The 19,896-nt window shown below is 42.2% G+C and overlaps 1 protein-coding gene across 1 annotated transcript in view; it reads left to right on the forward strand.

Moving 5' to 3' along the window:
* LOC309415350 (protein unc-13 homolog B-like) overlaps window positions 1–19,896 on the forward strand; it is a gene marked incomplete at both ends in the record, with an annotated part of 220,582 nt that overhangs the window by 190,518 nt on the left and 10,168 nt on the right. Inside the window, 4 exons of the mRNA XM_082012849.1 lie at window positions 3,546–3,634; window positions 6,792–6,944; window positions 9,206–9,329; window positions 16,514–16,570. Coding sequence (XP_081868975.1) covers window positions 3,546–3,634; window positions 6,792–6,944; window positions 9,206–9,329; window positions 16,514–16,570 — 423 coding nt within the window. The remainder of the gene's footprint in view (window positions 1–3,545; window positions 3,635–6,791; window positions 6,945–9,205; window positions 9,330–16,513; window positions 16,571–19,896) is intronic.

Here is a 19,896-nt window from a genome sequence, read left to right on the forward strand (position 1 = left end):
TCTCATCAGGTCCCATAGACTTGTGCATGTTCAGGTTCCTCAGGTGGTCTCAGACCTGATCTTTTCTTACAGTGGGAGGGACTTTACCCTTCCAGTCTCCATCTTGCAGGCCATCCCCTTGAGAAGTGTGGGAACAGACACTGCTAGTGAAGACTGAGGCAAAGAAGTCATTGAGTACCTTGGCCTTCTCCTCATCCGTTGTTACCAGTCTGCCAGTCTTGCTCATCACAGAGGGATACACTTTCTTTGACCTTCCTTTTCTGGCTGACATACCTGTAGAAGCCCTTCTTGTTATTCTTTGCATCCCTTGCCAGGTTCAGCTCCAGCTGCGCTTTGGCCTGCCTGGCCCCCTCCCTACACAACCAGGCAGCGTCCCTGTACTTTTCCCAGGATGCTTCTCCCTGGTTCCACTGCCTCTGCATTTCCTTCTTGCTCTTGAGTTTGACTAGCAGGTCTCCACTCAGCCATGCTGGTCTCTTGCCTTCCTTTCCTGATTTCTTACACCTGGTGATCGTCAGCTCTTGTGCTCTATGGAAGGCATCCTTAAAGATCTGCCAGCTCTGTTCTGCTCCCTTGTCCCTGAGGCTCGATTCCCAGGAGGTCCTATTGCCTAACTCCCTGAAGAACTGGAATTCTGCTTTCCTGAAATTCAAGGTCCTGAACTATGGACACGCCAGCCATTATTTCCACTGGAATTGCAGCACTTGCTCAGAGATCAGAAGCCACCTCACTGTGGGTACTGTCCTGTGTTTTGTACAGAGAACTTCTAATTAGCTTTCTTCCTCTGAATCATCTCTGATGCACCCACGGAATGGAGATCATAAGCCTACTGAGCTTCAGTTTCTGGTAAAAATGGGCAGGACATGACATATGGCAGTGGCCCAACTGCCTAATACAGCTTTCTCCTTTACCAGCTAGATTTATCATGCAGTCCAAGTAGTTTCCTGGTATCAATGATGGCTGATGTGCGTAGAATTCATTGGGTGAGCAGCAATAGCAAAACATACGCTGTCTCCTTTGAGCACTGTTATCAATGCTTCACCATATTGGCAAGGAGTAGTTTGCAGTTATACCACATGCCTCAGGGACTCTGTAACTGGTGTGTAATTTATATATGTGAAAGAGTAGTACACACCTACCAGCACATTCCTAGTAGACTTGAATCACACTCAGGTAATTCCCTGAAATGTGCTTTCAAGCCAAACCATGCCTATACCTAAGCATTAACGATCAGCAATGTATTATATGGACACCTTTGTAGTAGCAGTTGCTCAGAAGGCAACAGCCTTTCTAGGATGACAGAGGACTTGGTGGATACTGAACCAGAATGCACACCACCAAGGTTTGCCTTCCTGAGTGTGAGGCTTGGCACCCCAAAGTTAAATCTGGGCAGCTGTCTTGCCAGTTGCACCCAGAGACCCGTGAGCTGATATTCTGGAGGAGAGTTCGTTCCTTGCCACAGAAGATGATGGAGCTCATCTCCTTGGCAAAGCATTGTTCCAGCTGTTCCTTCTTGCAGTACAGGGCTGGCAATCGGTGTTTCTTATGCTCCTGAGAAGATCAGTTTGCAGTCAACAAGTACAATAGGAAGGAGAAACTTAGAGATAGTTGGCAAGTTTTCCATGTCACTTCACAATAAAACAAGGCATTAATTGCATGATTCATGAAGTAGGGCACTAAGCTGTAGATCCTCATCTCAGTCATCCTCTCTAGACCTGTAACACATGCATCTAGTAGCTTATAAAGAAGTAGAAGTAAATAGTGAGGAATCGGTGTCTTGTGCCAAATTTTTCTGGCTTTTTTTGTCAACTGGAAAAGCAATTACTTGAAGTGTTTTGATGAATCATGAACAAGTCCAGCCTCAAATCTACCAGAAATGGCCAAAATCAGAGAACTGTTCAGTGCCATTAATTGTAGATAGCAAACCAGACAGCTTGTGACTTGTTGACCCTTGACATAGTAGGAGAAGGGAAGGATTCATGTAGGGGCAAGACAAGCCACTACCAACAGATGACGATTTTGTTTTGTTACCTACAAGTTTGGGTAGAATGACTGATGATTGGCATGACATTAGTTCCCTTCTGCCATCATAGCATAAAGACAATAGGAATACAAATTCACTTTAATAAAGGAAAAATAATCAGAACTAGCAATGCCTAAAGCTATAAGGCTTAATTAATCATAATTTGCCTTTTTCTTTTTTAAATTGTTTTTAAAATTCTGATCCAGGAGTTTCACTAGCACAGGTTCAAATGCCTAATAGAGTCAGTTTTCCATGCCAGCTTACAACAGGAAAATGAACAGATCAGATTCCAAATCCCCTAAGGCTTGGCTTTCTCTGGCAGATGCTGAGGACTATGAAGGGGGCTTCAACACTGTATAAAGAAGTGGAAACTCCTGTCATATTCAAATCCTGCATAGCTGCATGCATCGATATACCATAAAAATCCAAACTGATTTTTAACCACTGTACTGGCATTTGGCTCATTACATTCATAAACAGATACTCTGCCTTATAGGTAAAGGCTGAAGCTCTGTATGCCAAATGCAAACATTTCTGGAAGGTTTTTGTTTTACAGGCAGCTTGCCTGCCTGCATACAAAGGCAAATCTGTTTTACGAGTTACTTTTTCAGAGCAAATGATCCCAAAGCATTCAATATGTCTTCTTATGTACACACACAGGCAGGTTGCTCAGACGTGGCTCTTCTGAGGCTGGAGGGATGACTACAGCTGGAATACAGGGCACTGTCAATGTAAAAACAGATGGCTTTGGGCTGATAATAATGGAACAAGCACTTTCTTATAGCATGTGCCAAGGTGTCAGCGGTGTCCATGTAGTGCTTGGAGTACTTTTCTTTGTTTTGTGAAGTCTCCTCTGAACAGTTGTATACAAAAAGCTGTCTGGCTCCATGTGAGAGTACAGGTACTTGTGCTCAATACCCATAGCTGAGATTATGCTTTACAAAAGTGATCAGTGCACAACAGTTCCTGCCATGATATTGTGGCCAGATTTTCAGAATAGCTGGGCTCCAGTCTTCTTAGACCAGTGGCTGGGTCAGTCTTCAGTTCGAATACTGACAGCAGGGTGGAAGGTGAAATAGCATCTTTCAAGACCATGCCTGGAGAAATGCAGAAGTAAATAACATCCAGTCTGAAAATCCCTGTCTCCTTCTAGACTTAGAGAGATTAAATGACCCGTGAGCCCAAGGTAATGCACAGTGCTTAATGATTTCGCAGCCTGCTTACTTTGTTGGCCGCAGGGGGTTCACATTCACTTTCTTTTTTAACTTTGCCAATATTAGGAGGGGTGTCGGAGGGTATTGGAGCCTGGGGAAGTCACTTGCTGCTGTTTAGGCAAATATCTGTTGATGATTTCACAGCTTCTGTAACAGTGGCAGGCAGTGGAGGGGAGCATCTTAGCTGGCAGAGTCCCGTGGTGATAGTTCACCTGCTTATTAAGAGTAGCCTCAACAGTGAAGAGCAGCACTGTGAAGGACAGCAGTCTGCACTCTTGGTTCAGGCTAAGCTCTTCTTTCATCCACAGTTGGATGCAGAAGCAAGTGACCATCTCAAAGAGCTCCAGGTGAAGCTGAACAATGTTTTGGATGAGCTGAGTGCAGTGTTTGGTAACAGGTGAGTATAATGAGGTCTCTGTCCTTGAAGCATTCCTTTCTTTTGTCTAATCTCATTCAGTCAGGTTAAGAAGAGAAAAGAAACTTCTGTCAACTGCATTATATTTTTCTTTTTGTCATAAATTCATGGTCTTTCAAATACTGAGACCATGTAAAGAAGTGAGAAATGTTTTTAAAGTCTCTCTTTTCTATATCGCTCTGCTTAGAAATGTTACATGGAGATCTCTCAACTGTGAAATGTATTTGAATTACATAGAGTGATTTTTTTTCTGTAAGTAGTGCTTGTCAGTAACAGAATTGCCTGCTCCTTTATTGCTCGGAAGGCAGTTTCCAGCTTAGCATTTAATGAAGCAACGTTCTTGTTTAAATATTCTGCTCCAAATGTATGAAACAGCTGACCGGTTTCTGATTGTTAAATGAATATTGGAATAAGAAGGAAACAGGTTTAGAATTTGAGATTAACTTCTTCTAATGTTGCAGTGAATGGTGTTTTCTAATGTTTCAGGGAGAGGAGTTCTTTAAAGTATTATCAGAGTAATTGATGGCAATTAAGTTTTATTGCAAATCATGTTACCATTTACCTGAGGATAAAAATGTGCTTGACTTCATAATAATTTTGTAGTGAACTATAAAAGAAGTCAATTGAGCAAAATCTAGAAATACAAGGCTCCCAAGTGATCTTCAAAAACAACCACTTCTCATGATAAACGCCATTCATTTCATGTTGTGCTTTATAACAAGATTAATGCAGGCATGAACTGTAGTATAGCTGAAACATGGGCAACGCAAATAAAGCAAATTTTACCAACTTGGCCTCCTACAGTTTACAGATTTGCAGTACTTACGACCAAAAAAATCATGATGGGATTTGTCAGTAACCGTTTGGATTTCAGCAAGTGAGGAGTTCCCATTGACAGTAATGGATGCTATAGCAAGAAATTGAAAGATTCGAACTGTAACTGAATTGAAAAGATAAGGTTCATAATGAGATGGAGGATGAGTAAGAAACCATAATTAGGGGATGAATTTTGTTATCTGAAACCTGTCTTCATGGTGTCACTGCTACAAGACAATTAGGGTACAATCTTGACATTCGCACATATGATTTAAAGAGATTATTCAGTATCAGCATATATAGCAGAGAGTGTTTTAGAGAGATGTGCCAGCAAGAGATTTAGCCAGTCAGACGGCTCGGATGCTTCAGTCATTCCTTAACAGTGACAGGGAATGAAAAGCAGAGCTGCAGTTTACTGTATACGCAGTATCTTCCAAAGGCTGTAGATGTGGGAGGTAAGACAGATATCCACAATATGCTGTGCAGGGCCTGTAAACAGTTGCTCCTACAATACAGTGCACACCTGACACTGCAGATCTTAACTTTTCTTCACCTGCGTGAGATCACTGAGTCTGCTGGGAAAGCAGCAGACATCTGGAGAGCCTCACCACCCAAAGGTGGTGAGAGAGGATTAGGTCTGGACACAGAAGCATTTTCTGCTTTAAAGGTTATCATAGAGAAAAGGAGCCTTGTGAGGGTTTATACTTCATGTAAGGCTAGCTGCTCTTTTGTTATTGGAGGCTGTAGGAGTGAAGGAGGGAATTCCTGCAGGAATTAGGGAGCAGAAGGCCCTGTCCAACAGCATATGTGATGTTGTCTTTTAACTTGCTGCTGCCAAGGGCTCCTGTTAAGCTGAACATCTACACCAGCTTTACTTTCAGGTGAACTTGTTGCCACAGTAACTGATCTATCATTTTTCATAATTGGTGACAATTTTGCCTCATATTAATTTTTATCTTTGAAGGGATTATGTTATTTTTCATCCCCTCACTGGAGATTGACAGCATCTTGAAGCAGGATCCGACAACTGATGCAGTATTTGGGAGAACTTTGGGGTGAGATTAGCCTGTAATAGAACAGGGACTGTCAGCAGTACAGGAAATGCTTGGTACTGTTTTATTTGACATGACATGTCTCTGGTTAAGCTGTCATTGTAGGCACAACTGGCTGCTGCAAGCCATTCTCCTAGAAATGGGGAAGGTAGAAGTGGAGGCTGCATGGGGAAAGAGCTCTGGAATTGCTTCAGTGAGAGGCAGGTTAGAAGTGAGCAAGAGGGACCATGGAGGTGGCAGTGCAGGAGGGGGAAGAGGTGACGGGGTGGAGAAGGAAGGTGAGAGCCACAGGACAGAGGGGTTGTATGCTAGCACCCAACCCACAGATGTCCTAGGTAGCTCACACTGCAGAAGTTCAGGCCACTTACGCACATACGAAGCTGACTTCCAAACCTGTGTTCTTTCTCTTAAATCTTTACCCTAACTCCTGGCACTGACTTCTCTTCCTTCAAGAGGTTTCAAACCTCTGTGCTGTTAGTGGATAGCTAAATGTCACTTGTAATGCCTGTTGTTAGTAACTGTTCTTTAAATGTCAAAGTATTTTCCTTTCTTCACTGAACTGGTATGTTGACAGCTCTGCTGATCTATTCATCATTTTTAACCATTGTATTATTTCATTTTGAACCTCCTCTCAGCAGTAAGAGATGGAACAGTAACTGTGCTTTAATGGCTTGCATATCACTTCATTACAGTGACACTGATCGTTTCACAGCTGAGCCCCACATCCCATTTTGACATTGATATAACATGTACTGTATGGCAGTGGGCTGGTTTCAGCCTGCCTTCGGGCTGGCTCTGTTATTTTATAAGACTTAACCTATGGTGGGTCATAACTGGATTACTGCCGATAGACCCCTGGGTGCTCAGAGTTGTGCATGCATTGTGCCACTGCTCCATACAATATCCCAATCTGAGGTGTAATACCCTGTGTAGAAAGCAAAGATAGAGCAGGGTGCACTGAAAATAACAGTGTTTCTTTGAAATCAGGAAAGGATCATTTCTTTTTGCAAGCTGAATGAACAAACTCCTCTCAAATGTGATTGTGTCTTGTGTTCAGAGATGGTAAGCTGTCTGTGGATGATGGGCATAAGGAACCGGGATATCATGGCCCTTGATAACAAATACAGTAAGGAAACGAGCAGCAAATCTTGGGAAAGAAGAGTGTGTAATTGAGTGCATGGTTTATGGAGTTGCAATATTTTACCTTATGTACTAGAGCTGACATATCTGCCACTGATAATCTTGTTTTTGCATCTCTCCTATCTGTTCAGCTTTCAGACTCGTATTGATGAGTGTGTTAAGCAAATGTCTGATATCCTCTGTCAAGTGAAAGGGACAGGAAATGTTGCTGCTAATGCCAGAAACACAGTTGCACAAGATGCAGATAATGTCCTGAGACCACTGATGGATTTCCTGGATGGAAAGTAAGCAAGTGTTCAAATATATGTTACACATGCAGTGCATGGGATTGGGAACAGGATGGGGGAACAGCTCCATGTTCTTGGATTGTTCTTGAGTTGTCCGGCCTCTGAATTCTCAGAAAGAATTAATGGCTTTTCTTCCAATATCTGCCTCTCTTTCAAGCCATGGATCACCTCTTCAGCCTCCATTCAGTGCCAGAGCACACTCTCAGTTCTCCTTTTTCTTTCTGGCAATTATAGCAACGAGCAAAACACACTGCTGATCAGGTAGTGATCAGGTAGACTGAAATTCCAAATTTACTAGCAATGTTTTTTTTACCTATACAAATTGTACTGCAGCCAGTTAGCAAACGTATTGCAAACCATACTTGATACATACACTATGTAGTATTCCAGTCATATTAAGCCTGTGTGTTCTAGTCATACCTGGTGCTGTTCTGATAAGAAATAAGCTTCTGAACTATGTGATGTACATAAGTTTGATCTGTTGCTTTAATTGACTGTTGCCATTAACACTATGCAGCATGATTCAGCTGTACAGTGACTTTTTGTGGCTAACTGCACATAATTCTCATCAGCTAGGCCTTGATCAACAAAGAGAAATAGTTTTTAATCATTGTAGAAGTTAAACTTCTTGCTGATGCGCAGCATTTCTTTATTTTGAAAGGGGTGGCCAGCAATTTTCGTAATAAGGGCCATGAGAGATGTGAGGCTTTGTAAATTTAAAATAGAGTTTCTTGAGTTGCTCTTTTATTGATTGTCCCATCTTTCCTTTGGATCACCAGGTAAATAGTAAGTGACTTTCTGCAGCAGTCATTACATCTAGGAGCCCTCTCACTTGAGCGTTTTCCATGCATGCCTTCATGATCCTTGATACAAAGGAAGCCACCGTCCTTTGTATCACTGGGAACTCAGTATGCTACAGGCTTTTTGTCCAGCTGTGGAGCAAGTCATTTTGGTTATGAAGATCCAAGCCTGAATTTTCTTTCCTCCTTTACAGGAGAGCCTTATTTGATGCTTCCTGCATCCTACCCACATCAGTCTTGTCCCTGTTCAGTTGTTCATTTACTGGCTAACCAGCTATAGGAAGAAGAGAAATCTGGGAGAAAGTGTTACACCTTCTACAATGTAGAAGGGTCAGCTATCACCTGTGCACTGCTGAAGATTTCTTGTTTTGTAGCTCTCCCAGCGTGATCAGTAAATGACAACATCCAGCAATCATTTCAAAGAAGAATCTAACATTTCTTGGACTTTTTGGTAGCCCGTACAATAATAAAGGAGGAATAACTAGGGAGGTAAAGCAGAACTTCTTTATGTAAAAGGGAATAAACATACGGCTGGTGATTGGTGGTGAATGCAATTGCAACAAAATACAGAGGAGTCCAAGAAATGCTTCAAGGTGGTTATAGAGGTGGAAGATTTAGAGACCTCAGCAGCTATCAGAAGCTGTGCAGGAAGTTCTGCATAACAGTCGGGGTAGTATTAATTTAGGTATTCAACAAAAATCATTATAATAACCCCTTGAAATTTAAAACCTATTCTTCTATATTTGTTTGTAATTTTTTCCTATATACTCTGTAAACCTGATACATCAGGAAGTATCTCCTCGAAGGGAACAGGTTCGATAGTACCTGCTCTTATTTAGACTGTTTCCAACCACCATAATTTAGTGATACCTTCTGTAATCCTTAGGTCAACAAATATAAGTGATTGAGATCCGAAATGTCAGTAATCTATTTTGGCCAAATGTCTTTAGTGCTAGAACTCCAAGGGTGAAGACAGGCTGTACTTTATGAAAAGGGAAGATTTTACACTTAAAGCAATTGTTACGTCATTACTTGAAGGAGGCTTATACAAAAGATGGGGACAGACCTGTTAGCAGGGCCTGTTGCAATAGGACAAGGGGTAATGGTTTTAAACTAAAAGAGGACAGATTTAGACTAGATACAAGGAAGAAATTTTTGACAATGAGTGTGGTGAAACACTGGCCCAGGTTGCTCAGAGAGGTGGTAGATGCCTCATCCCTGGTAACATTCCAGGTCAGGTTGGACGGCGCTCTGAGCAACCTGGTCTAGTTGAAGATGTCCCTGCTCATTGCAGGGGGGTTGGACTAGATGTCCTTAAGAAGTCCATTCCAATCCAAACCATTCTATGATTCTATGACAAACTGCTTTGGATGGAGTACTGATTCTCGCATGTACATCTCCTTTTTCCTTGCAAATTGCATTGTTTGAACTTACTCAGCTCTTGCTCTCTCCCTGCAGCCTGACACTGTTTGCGACTGTCTGTGAAAAGACAGTGTTGAAGCGGGTGCTGAAAGAGCTCTGGAGGGTGGTAATGAATACCATGGAGAAGCTGATTGTGCTGCCTCCTCTTACAGACCATACGGTAAAGCATTTTCTCCTTCCTGACTCATAGCAGAAAGTGTTGCCATTGCCTGTGTAACTCACCTCCTTGACCTAATGAGTCATCTGTCCAGGTAAATTTGCCTGCCTGTAGCCTGCTCAAGGATGGAAATATATGTATGTAACGTAGGAAAGTAAGAAAGCAGCTCTATTTATAGTAGGGTTGTGAGATACAGAGCACACTCTAGAAAAAACAATTGAAAATCCATGATCCAAAAAGAGTTGTCGTCAAGTATATTAAATCGTATTGATTAGGGATTTGCAGTCCTTTAAAGAGAGCTGCGTATGCGGGATTATCACGCAGTTAGTGTTGTCTTCATGGCATTAGATCAACACCTTTAAACACTTTTGCCTAATTATTGTCATCTGTTAGTCAGGTGTCTCTCTGTACGGTTGTGGTTAATTTGGGCTGGCTTTTTAATGACACCACCTCCCATTTTGCCCCCCAGGAGGCTTTAACATCAGCATGGGCTGGCATGATTTCTGTGTCTTCAATGTTGGGGAGTTGGAAACATGTCCAGATAGTTTGCTGTCAAAGGCAGTCTTTTATATAATTGTTCATCTCTGTGGATGTGCTGGATGAATGTGTGTCATGAATGTAGTGATGTTTTTAACAATGGAAGATTAACCTCTTCCCCTATTTTGAGAAACCACAGAAACTGATTAAATGTTACTCATGCAGGCCCAGTGCTCTGGGGGATGACACTTATTTGGAGGCAGTTTGAAGTTTGGGCTATAACCTCATTATTTGGAGATGATCCAGGACTACTTTTTATCTCTGTGTTGGGGTAAACTTGTGGTCTGTGGCTAATTTATGCTCCTTTTTTTTTTTTTTCTTTTTCCCCCTAGTAGTGGGTAGAACAGTAACAGTTTTCATTATTCAACAGTTGCCTACATATTTTGAGTGGATTTCTTGGGTTGCAGTGTCTAGAGAAGTGATGCAAACCTGCATTTTGCACTAGGTGTTTCTTGCTCTGAGAGGGAAAACCTTTGTCTCTGGGCTTGATGATGACAACTTTAAACAAAACTGCTGAGATGCAGAGTGCTGTCATACCTACTAAGCATAAAATTAGCATGAGGCATAATTTGCTAAAGACTGCTTGCTCTGAGCTTGGATTTGGAGAAATCATTTCTGCTTGCCTTTTTAATTTATAAAGAAAAAAAATTTCTAAATTTAAGAGGATGAAATTTCTTTCTTTCAGTTGAATTGCTTTAAAAAGGAGTCTTTGGGGACAGGTGCTAAAATCATCATGTAAGAACAGTATTAAGATGAGCCCTTCAGAATGGCAGCAGTGAGATCAAGGGCCTCAGGGAGAACCAGGGAGGAGCTGCTTTGAGCTTTATACTTGCTAATTTTAAAAGCAGAGTAGGAGAGTGATTCAGTGCTTGTATCATGAAGAAGGCAATAACTGTGATCAGCCAATTCTTCTAATCTGCAGGATGTTGCTACAAGCCACTTCGACTTTGGGGTTTTTTTTTTACACAGAATTTCTTGTTGCCATCCCTTCAGTTTCAAATTGAGAAACTCTTCTTGTGTAATGAAGCACATCCTCAGTTTTCTGAGATAATGCAAAATGCTTATAGCTGGATTTTTAGCTGTCTAATCAATTGTATCATAGTGAGGAGGCTGAACTAGTCCAAACTGGAAAAGAGCTGCTGTTTCAGAAAGGTGGCTGTGAACAATGCAACGATTAAAATGGCCCTGTCTGAAGTCCTTGAGCAGGGAACCTGTGGCGTGGCAAGATGGGCTACAGGGGCAAAGAGCTGCTTCCACTCTCCCCTGGGACATAGTGATTTATTCTGTCACCACCAGATTTTCGTCATCCGGTGAAGGCTGGCAGAGCAAGGCAAGGCAAAACTCGGGTCTGGCACTTTGGGCAGAAGCAGTAGTTTCTCTTTGTTATTCTACTTCTCCACCACACACTTTTTACCTAATTTTGCTTTCTCTTTTTTTCTTTTGAAAGCACATCAGACTCAGAAATAGCCCCAAGCACTGTAACTCACTTTCCTCCCAGCCCTCAGCAATAGAAAGCCCTAGTGATGCCTCTCCAGGTTTGAAGGACTGCTGGATGGGGATTTTCCTCCTAAAACTCCTCTGCAGCCCTTAGGAAGCAGGGGATATTCATGGTAGAAAAGAGTCCCTTTTATGGAATATTTTCTCTCCGTCTGTAAAATTGCTAGAGGTGCAAAAGCGTTTTTGATGGTGGTCATGGAAAGCATACTTGGGTAGAAGGTTCCTGACACACTGCAGTCTCACTCATTGCTTGCACGACCCTGTCCCTGCACAGGGCTTTAATGCCTGTTAACTCTCCAGACTGATCTATTCCACTTAAGTTAGCTCAGCCTGTTACACAGGGAAGAAAAATCTGCTGCTTCTGGAAGATTTTTGTGCAGGGTGGGGCTCAGGTCAGAAAGCAGTCAGCTTTCTCAAAGCATCTGTGAAGGGTGCCGTGGGGATGGGGCAGTTGTACAGCCTCCCACTCCGAGCGCCTAAGCTGCAGATGCCTTAATGACCTCCAGATGAGTGGCTTCTATCTCTGAGCACTGACCGCTTGTGGGCTGTGAGATTAGTAGGAACTTGATCTCCAGTAACTCACTGAGCAGTTCACACCTCGCTAGTTTTAAACAAAGATCAAAATTTATAATCAAACACTCTGTGTTGGATGAGTAGATATGCAAACACAGCTCCCTGGGAATCCTTATTTTGGGGTTCAGTGCACAACACTTGGGGATATTAATGGATTAGTTATAACTTTCTTTCTCCTTCGCTGCTTAGGATGAAACTATAGGTCAATGAAGAGTTGCTTAATTTATACACGAATGATTCCCCTGGAGCCTCTCCTTTATTTATTTCACACAGTACAATGCTGCCATTCACGTGAGGCTCCATTTGTGCTTGCTCCTGCTGTGCTTTTTTCTACTCATCAGACTTCTTTTCGCTAAATAAGATTGTGGTCCAGGATAAGAATAAAATTTTCTTTAAGCTGCAGATGGATTTTACACGTGAATTCCAAACTGAGTGTTCTTTAGGCTCGTCTGCAAGCAGCACCACTCCAGAGGTATTCTGTGGTGGAGAAAATTGTGGCTTTAAGAGGTTTTCCAGAACCTTTCTTAACTTGTGTTAGTTTAAATGGATCCTATCCCTTGTGCTAGCAAGGAGGAGAAAAGACCAAGGATGCCTCTGATGAGGAGAAAAAGCTTTCTTAGCCTTGAATGAAATGATGGTCTGTGAACTGCACATGTGCCCAGATCTCTGTACCGAGAGGTAATTATTTTCCCTTTTTCATCCCCACTTTTAAGCCTATTTTCTCAGTGTTTAATACACCACAACAGCTAAAAAATAGTCTTAATTTTTAATGGGTGGTAGCAATCATTGCCTGATGATAAAGTTTTTTAAATCAACTTAAATGCTGCTAATAAATTATCAGATCTCAATGTTGTTGAATGAAGGAATTAAAATAAATCTGAGAAAGGAATGTACAATACCAGATGAAACTTCCTTGCACTGGTATGTCTCAGAAAAAAAAGCCTGATTAATAATATGTTTTCAAAAAGAGGACTGGAATTCAAAAGACTTGCAGTGAGCTTTTGTCTCCTAACTTTGGCAACTGAGCAGTAGAACAGTTAAGCTGTGAAAGTTTGAGCTTCTTGGAATACACAGAACATGCAGTTCTGTTGGCTTCTAGCGATCAGACTTGAGTCAGCTGATGTTCCTTCTCTAAATGCTTTCACTGAGGGGGAAAAAAAACAGTCAGAGTATTAACAAGGAATTTTAAATCTTTGTGTTGTGGACTATAGATGTTTTTCACATTTCCAAAAAATTCAGGAAAGTGGAACTAATTTCATGGGAAGAACCAGGAAAACCAGCACTGTCCCCTTTCCAGCTGTGTTTGCCACAGAGCTAGGCAGAAACAATTCATAATAAGGACTTAATTTTTCTTGGTCTTCTATCATTGACATTTTAATCAATTCCATTGTGGGCAGCTTTTCTCAAAACTACTTGATATTTAACTTTTAGTTGTTTTTATTCCCTAGAGGCGCGCCTGGAATAAATGCTGTCTGTAGAGCTTTCTGATACGTTTTCCGTGACTAAGTAACTTCTTTTGAGGAGGTACAGCATCTTGTTTACAAGAACGCCATTTGGCAGAGGAAGGAGCTGTCCAGATTTTCTTTAGATGTTACCAGCATTGACGACAAACGCAATGTAACAGTAAAATAACTTCTCCTTGCAGACACACTGACAGAGATTGGCACTGATAATGAGGATTTTCTTAACAGCCAAGAACTGAGGAGTAGTTATCTGAGCAGCTTTGTTCCTTGAAGCGTATTAAGTCACTGGGTATTGCTCAGTGTCACCGACCTGCCCTCCTTAGAAGCCTGCAGCAGAGAAAATATGTGCCTAGGCTAGTTAATGTTGTTGTTCAAATGCATATAAAAAATCCAAAGTGTCTAATGGAGGTTGAAAATGCTGGATCAAGAAATGTTAGTATTAGTGTATTTTGAGACTACTCACTTAACTTTTTTGAATTTCAAAATTATTATTAAAATGTTCTTTTTTTTTCCTGCTTGGTCAACAGGCATGAAAACCTTAAGTGTTAAGACCCGTAAGTCAAACAAACTTTGTGACCAATCATACAGAACAGCAGGCACATCTGTTGGATACCAGAGCACTGGAAGAAGCCAAGTTCCTTGGTGGATTATTTGGTGTGGCCCACAGTGAAATCTCTGTATTGCTACTGGTGTACAGTCATGTTCAACCTTGCTCGCTGGAAATACAGAGAATTCTGCACTCTTTCAGTTTAGAGAGTTGAACTCTTTTAAGACTACCCATAGGATAGTAGCAGCAAGTGAAGCTCCCAATGTAATTTCAGAAGCTTTCCTTTATGGATGCATTGTCCTTGTCTGCACTCCCCGCACCCCACCAGGAGCTGTGAATTTAATCAATTATCAAGAACTTCTGTTTAGCTACAAAGTCAATAATGTTCATTCTGTATTGATTTGTATGCAACTAACATAAAAGGCTGAGGAACAGTGAGGGTTAGGTGATGATTATGGACAGAGAATATCAAGAGCTTGTCTGTGATTTCAGATCATAGAGTCTTTCAGCTTGAAGAAATTTCCAAAGCTGGCAAAACTAAAGAAGAAGTATCTCATCTAAAAATTAACTTCTGGACTGCTGTTGTAATGGGCGGAGGGTGTCCAGTGTCCCTAGAGTGGGTCTCAGTCTTGCCAGTGTTACAGCTGTAAACTGCTTGTCTGCTTTTCATCTGTGAAAGTGTACCTGCTACCTCTAGCAACAGGTATAAAAACACTTTTTTGCTGAGGGGACCGCATCAGTGAGGCTGATGTTAGCTTTAGTCCTAGAAAAAAAATAATTATTTCAGCAATGATCTTTGCAATAAAACCCAGTTCCCAGAGTCTTCCCTGCAAATGCATATATGGAGTAGTTCCTGCTCCACAGAGTGCTGACTTAAAAAATAAACAAATACCAAAGAAGGCAATAATGAAGACAAATTGAGTGGCATAGGCAGGGACAAAGGGCAGTATAATAATTCTGGGTTTACATCTTGCTTCATTACAGTTTGAAGGATTTTGGGGTGGGGAGTGGTCATGGCAGTCGGACATGGGAGTTAAGTGGGAGGGTGAAAGACTATTGAGATGAGAAAGGGTGGTAAAGGAGAGGGAAGGAAGGCTGTGGAAAGGAGAATTGGATTTTACTGGAGATCTGTGGGGAAATATGGTCCTCAGGGAGCCAGCAGTCCCCAAATAAGATGAGTTTTATCTTCTCCCAAGTGTTTTCCTGAGCAAAAAGACCGTACTGGAAAGTGACACACACCAGTGTCTGTCCCTGGAAGCTTACTTCAGTCATTCAGCTGGGACATCCCCCAGGCACTTCTTAAGTGATACCTGCGGTGACATTTACACATAATTTTAATGCCAGCCCCTTAATGACCCCTAATGAGAAGCGAGGAGAGTCAAAGATCATCCTGAGAGGGCAGTGCTTCTGACATACCAAAGGCTTTCATCAGAGAGGTGATGGCGGGGAGGTTTAATTAGGGAAGAGGGACCACCTGTAGCTTTGTCTTGGTCCCAAAGCCCAAAGATGACTAGCATGAGAGGGCTGAAGTGGAGGGCAAAGTTTCATGGTAAGTTTCAGATGTGCAATTCACAGCCAGAATTACAGTAGGCCAGGGTTTTATTCTGAGTGGAGTAACAGGCAGTTGTGACTTTTTTTAAATAAAAGGCAAGATCAGATGAGTGAAAAGGAGCTAAGTGGAAGAAAATAAATTCTAGCACACCCCATAAAGCATCTCTGGGAGAAGAGACCGAAGAATTGTCTTGGTTGCTTTTGGCTTTCTCGTTTAAGATGTGGACTTCCCCAGGCAAAGGAATATTACACAACAGACAAATGCTGTGGTGGGGAAAGGGAAAAATATCTTTGTTGTAACCATTGCAGAGAAAGTATATGAAAATCCATTATTCTAGAGTGTAAGTGACTCCAAGCAAGATTTTCCATCACTGGGATTTATCTTCCCTTTTTGTTTCTTCATTGGTCATACAGCGTCAGGAAACCACAGTGGGGGAAGAAGAGCCATTGGCCAAGCTTTTGACATGTAAAGGCAATGCTGTAGTGTTCACTGCACTTTGTCTGCCGATCTCTCACCCAAAAACTGCTCAGATCCAGTTTTGCTTCTCATCTGATGTATGCTTACCCCCACCCACTGATTGCGCTCTACTTCTCTAAAGAGATTGTCATCAGTTGTGTGTCTTTTGCTTTGGCCAGTCTTACGCTGTCTTCATGTGTATTTAGACTTGAAATCTAAGGGAACACTTGGAGACAAAGCCAGTGCACGTGCCTTCACACCCAGCCTGTGCAATCCATTTGAAGGCACATCCTCTTTAAAAGTGTGGCTGTTGTAAGCAAGAATGAACCAGTTAGCAGAATGTTGTGCTCCGAAATAGCTCTTGTTGTGGTATCTACGGAAATGCCAGATTTTATACTAGGTAACAAACTGGCAAGGAGTCAAATTGTTGTGACTGGCCTTGGGGTGGTTATGTAAAGTTCTAACTGTGAACTGACTTGTCTTGCTCAAAGGAAAAACATGTAAAGCTTGTTTATAATATTTTCTTTCCCCTCCTTTCTTTTCTAACTTCTTGCAATCATAGGGCACACAGTTGATTTTCAGTGCTGCTAAGGAACTGGGGCACTTGTCAAAGTTGAAGGTATTGTTCTGCATGGCTTGTGTTAATGTCCGTGTGTGTAAGCATGGAAGTGTAGCAGTGCCTAGCATGTCTTGTACTTCCAGTGGTTTGTTGCTGAATGTAATTGTAGAGAAATGTTTTAAAATGCATTATATGTACTTTGAAATGCATTCTGCTAACATTAGTATTGTGTTTAACTTAAATTTTATTGTCGCTTTAATCATCAAAGTAGTTTCTCTCTTCTGTAGATAGAGCAATTGGTTTGGTATATCAGTTTACAATGGAAAAAGTAGAGTTCTCAATATTTGGCAGATTTCTCTGTATCTCCATGTATAAAGGGAGTCCCTTATGTCATTCTGATAATGAGGTATCAGTTGGAAAGATGATTGTGCTAACTATTGATGAGTTATATGAACTGTTACAAAAATAACTGTTGCTTATGGAAGAGAGCCTGTGTCTGCAAATTCCTTCTGCGTGGGCTCTCTTTACAGGCAAGCTGGCATTTAGCATGAAGGCTATGTTGATGTGTTTTGACAGTGCATGACGTGACAGTGCATGACATGAGCATTACTAAATGCACGCCACCTCATCATAAGCCAATCAAGCATTAATTCACTGGTCACGACGGGAATGGTATGGAAAGAGTGATGCCTTACAACATTCTAATTGCAACCACATTGTGGTTTGACTTGTCCTGCAAGACAGGTATTGTGCAAGAGGAGGTCTAAATCTGAAGTGTCACAGTGCACAAACTGTGCTGCAAAGAAGACGGAGCTGAATGTGAACTCTGTCTCGGAGGGTGATCGGGGGAGTCTTCCCACAGCAAAGGGCATTCTCTTGCGTGATTAAGTGCAATTTCATCATGCATTTGTTTTTCCCCATAATTTTTTTTGCCTTGTGCACTTCTTACAGCTGTCTTTATACGATTATCTATTTCCCTTGCCCTGCAGTCACATTTTACATATGCATTTGTGAGCCAGGACAGTACACAATTCATTTAAGGTTGTGCTTATCAGCAATCCTGATAAGTGATCTGGACATGCAGGTGTGTTACCAGATGCACAGGCTTTTCTCCAGCTGCATTTTGACGCTGTTACATAGGAGTTCACAGTGGCATAACATCAACCTTCAGGTGTGGTTCCCTGGGGGAATAGCTGTCACTTGTGCTGGGGGAAGGCCCTGTGCACTCCCACAGCCAGGTTGCTCTCACCAGTGACGTGGTGGCTCCTGAGGATTGCACTACTTCTGCAGCTTCCTGTGCTTACAGTGCTCTGTGTCATGTCCATCAGAGAAATGGGGAGAGAGGAGCTTTGTAGCCTGCAAATGTGATTCCCATTTCCTGTGAGTATCCCCTTCCACTTTCGAAAACATCAGCAAGAGCCCAGGAAGAGAAGCCATCCCTACCTTCTACACGTACTTCTGGTGTCAAAGGGGAAGAGCTTTGGATTTGCTCCGTTTCTCCTCCCAGGTCACAAGGACAAGTTTGTGCACAGACAACTGCAAGTTCCTTGCAGCTTGCTTGCATTCTTGGGCATAGCCAGTGACATTCACTGTTATGTTTTACTACTTCCATATTTTCTCATGACTGGAATTTTTTAATATGTATATGTACAAGGTGCCTTTTGCCAGGAACGAGTTGGAAACTTTGGGGTTTCCATTTGCACTGGTCAGATGAAGGCCATCCCTCAGCAGCAGCCTCTCTTCACAGAATCACAGAATCACTAGGTTGGAAAGGACCTTCAAGATCATCAAGTCCAACCATTAATCCAGCACCACCATGTTCCCTAAACCATGTCCTGAAGCGCCACATCCACACGTTTTTTGAACACTTCCAGAGATGGCGACTCCACCACCTCCCTGGGCAGCCTGTTCCAATGCTTGACCAAACTGTAAAATTTTTCAGTTACTGTAAAATTTAATTTTGGTTACTCTGGACTGCATTTTTAGAAATGCACATAATCATGTAAATCAGGCAAGCTCTGGTGTGGGTTCAAGCCTTTATTTGCCTATCGACGTATAGGCCTACAGCAGTACAGGCACACAGGATTTTGTATGTGGTAAGAGAGCTGTACACAAGTGTGAAAGCACTCTACTACCTGAATTTTGGAGACCTTTAGTTCAGATGGTGTGAAACAACGTTGCATCCAAAAATTTCCAGGAGGGTAAAGGTGTTACAAGAGTGTAAATTGGGTCTGAGTAAGCATCATGGATTTTTTTTTTTTTTCTGTCCTTTTGTTTTTGCAGGTACATAAAAGCTAACAGGGAAGGCATGAGTAAATGGCTCTTCAGAGCCCCTCTCCTATGAATTTTGCAGTTCCACTAAAAGCCTGGGAAAATTATGGGATGGATTTTAAGTCTTATTTTTCTTTAAATAGAAGAAGGGAAACAGAGCCCTAGTGAATCAAATAACTCAGCTGAAAACTGAGACTGACAGATGTGACAAGCACAGGCTCTCATCCCGATGACAAATCAATTTCACAGGGTATTTTTAAATGCTCAGAAAACCAACCATAAACCTGGCACCTTGGTGCCGTGTATCTGCCTCCCATTTATTATCAAACTGTTTCTGCTTGGTTTGCTTAATAGCCAGCAGCTGGAGCAGCGAGCAGCAGCCTTGGCTCCTTTGCACTGCCACCAGGGTAACCAGCCGAGCTCTCACTGCATAGGTTCTTCTGAGACTACCTGTGGAGACCACAAGGATGAGTCTGAAAGACCAGGAAAAGATTTTATTTTCTTATTATTGTTTTTTTACTGCTACTGCTTGAAGTTGCATAATTATTTGATGTAAATATTAGTGGCTTGCTCCTGGCTGGCAATCTGGGAAGTGCAGGGTAGTACTCTGTGCAATCCTTTATGGGAACAGTGTGGGATTTGCAGAGGGCAGGTACACAGGGGAGCAACAGTCATGAGGTCCTCTGTGTGTAGGTGCAAGCATTACCAGACCAGTCACTGGGTTATTTTTACCTAATGTTGAAGTAAATGGCACTGGGAAGCTCTCTTAGAAAGCAGTGATGTGTTGCTGTGCATTGACAGCATGGGCATGGATGGGGTGATCGCCTCGGAGTGGGGCTGAATGAGCTCTTCAGGTGTTCAAGAGAAGAATGCTGACCACGTGGTTTCTGTCGCAGTGTGGGGTCTCTGGCAGGGAGACCTACAAAGTCATTTCAACAGACATGAAAGTCACTCTGCCTCAGGGACACAGCTACCCGGACTAAGTTGGCCTCTCCTATGAACGTGGCCTTGAGCTCTGGCTGATTGTGCACTTAATCTGACTGTCAGACAGAGAAAAGACTGTTTCACCCTCTGTGTACTGAAGTGTGAAGCCACATCATCTTCAATTGAATTGC

The sequence above is a fragment of the Phaethon aethereus genome, assembly GCF_964289735.1.
Source record: "Phaethon aethereus genome assembly, chromosome: Z".
NCBI classification, from domain to species: domain Eukaryota; kingdom Metazoa; phylum Chordata; class Aves; order Phaethontiformes; family Phaethontidae; genus Phaethon; species Phaethon aethereus.